Source organism: Entamoeba invadens (assembly GCF_000330505.1).
Source record: "Entamoeba invadens IP1 unplaced genomic scaffold scaff_1105074725907, whole genome shotgun sequence".
Classification (NCBI taxonomy): Eukaryota; Evosea; order Mastigamoebida; family Endamoebidae; genus Entamoeba; species Entamoeba invadens.
In genome coordinates, this window is record NW_004443602.1 from 1 (window position 1) to 2,012 (window position 2,012).

A 2,012-nucleotide genomic window follows, 5' to 3' on the forward strand; every position below is an offset into this window, starting at 1 on the left:
TATCAACAAAACTTAATAAATATGCATTAACAGAATTCACAAAAACTCGATAAATCTGAAGAGCTCATCACACCGAGTCGAGTCTTATTGTAAAAGTTCTAATTATTCTGTCGATGTTACTCATCCAATTCACATTTTTTTAGCTGCTTCAAACTGGTCGACAACATTTATATTTAAAACATAACATAAATCACATATAATAACAATTAAATAATTATAATTACTAACAAAAATATTAATATTTTACAATTTTTTTTCCATTTCGATATAATAATAAAAAATTCATCTTATAAAAGTTTTTATATCAAAAGGTAAAACCAATAAATATTGTTTTAAATGTTGTAATATTCTATTATTTACTATTTTTGTGATATTATAAACAATCAAATAATTTAAAATATATTTACAAATAATTAAGGTTTAAGTTGTTTTATTATAATCAAATAAATTAATTGAATTTTTCCACTTGGATTTTATGCATTTCAAATTAAAACGCCATGTGTTTCGCTAATAAAATTTGAAATTTTCTAGTGATGTTTTTATATATATGACATTTAAAATATCATTACTAAAATATAATTAATTTGAATTAAAATTACAATGATTTTTTAAAGCAAACAATACTGAATCAAAGACTTTTAAAAATGAACTGAAATAGATATGTTTTTGATTCTTTTTCTTTTTAAATTATTTGTAAAAAGTATCCATATTGATACTATAACTGTTCACTAAACATAAAACTGCTCTACAGATGAAAGTTTAGTCACTCCATCAACAAACATTGACAAATATTTTAAATGTGTTTAATGTGGGACTTTCCATTTTTTTCAGTTGATGGAGAGTTGATTTCGACTTTAGTTATCGACAATGTCAACACGTTTTCTCTTGACATCGAAAATTCTGATATCCCATTGCTTTTGATTTTAAACACAAACATCTCCGACTTTGTTTTTGAACACAACACGAAGTCGACTTTCAAGTTGAACAATTCGACATTTGAAAAAAATTATTTAAAGGAAAACTACGAATACAAAATTACACTTTCTACCTTTCAAATCAACAGCTTATAAGCACAACAAATACACGTTGACGAATATAGAATCAGTGTTTTTATTAATATAATTGGGACGTTGAAGAACTACAATTTAACGATGTAGGATACATACACACTCTCTATGTACAATGGCACAATTGACTATCTCAATATCGACAAGTTCATTGCCAATGACGTCATAATCGAAGATGTGTGGTGTTGATATTTTACAATGGAAAACGCTGTGTTAGACCACTTTAAATTGGTTGATACGTACTTTGACATACACAATATGGACAATTTGATTTTCTCAAATTTTGATATGCAAAATACGGAATTGAACATTCGAAAGGTCGAGAATGTCACCTTTGAAAATTCAAAATTTGTCGACGCGAGAATTTACACCGAAGTCAAAGACAACGAACACATCGACTTATTTAATGTTTACTTCACTCATACATACATCAACGACAAGTATTATTATACAGCTCATGGATACTTTTACATTGATGCTGATAATAAAGTCATATATGGTAAATATAACACAAATGAAGCGATGAGCGCATATTTTGTCACCCGTGTTGTTATTTGTTGCATTTATGCAGCATCGGTGTATTATAAACACGTTATGATAAATATGTAATATATTTACAATAATATTCCAAAACAATTAATATTTATTTTTAGTCCTTTAAAAATATTTATAGTCAGCATAATCCAAAATTATATGAATTTGTTTAAAGTAACAAATTTCGAATATTCAATAATTTGTCTTCATATTTGTAACTTAAAAAGATGTTTAAAAATAATTATAACAAATAATATTTTAAACTATATTTGTGAATATTTTTACCTAATTGTTACAATTGAAAATTCGATAAATTTTATGCCATATTTTCAACTTAAAATCTACTAATCAATAAAATAACTTATTGTAATACATTTAAATTTAAAATTTCAAGATGAATTACACACATAA

At 25.1% G+C, this 2,012-nt stretch overlaps 1 protein-coding gene across 1 annotated transcript; it reads left to right on the forward strand.

Annotated features, from left to right (window-relative positions):
* Positions 1 to 1,265: 1,265 nt before the first annotated feature.
* EIN_108010 (hypothetical protein) lies at positions 1,266 to 1,676 on the forward strand (the record flags this gene model as incomplete). Its single annotated transcript, XM_004259284.1, has 1 exon — positions 1,266 to 1,676. One exon carries the CDS (start codon positions 1,266 to 1,268, stop codon positions 1,674 to 1,676), a length of 411 nt encoding a protein of 136 aa, XP_004259332.1.
* Between the last annotated feature and the right edge of the window lie 336 nt (positions 1,677 to 2,012).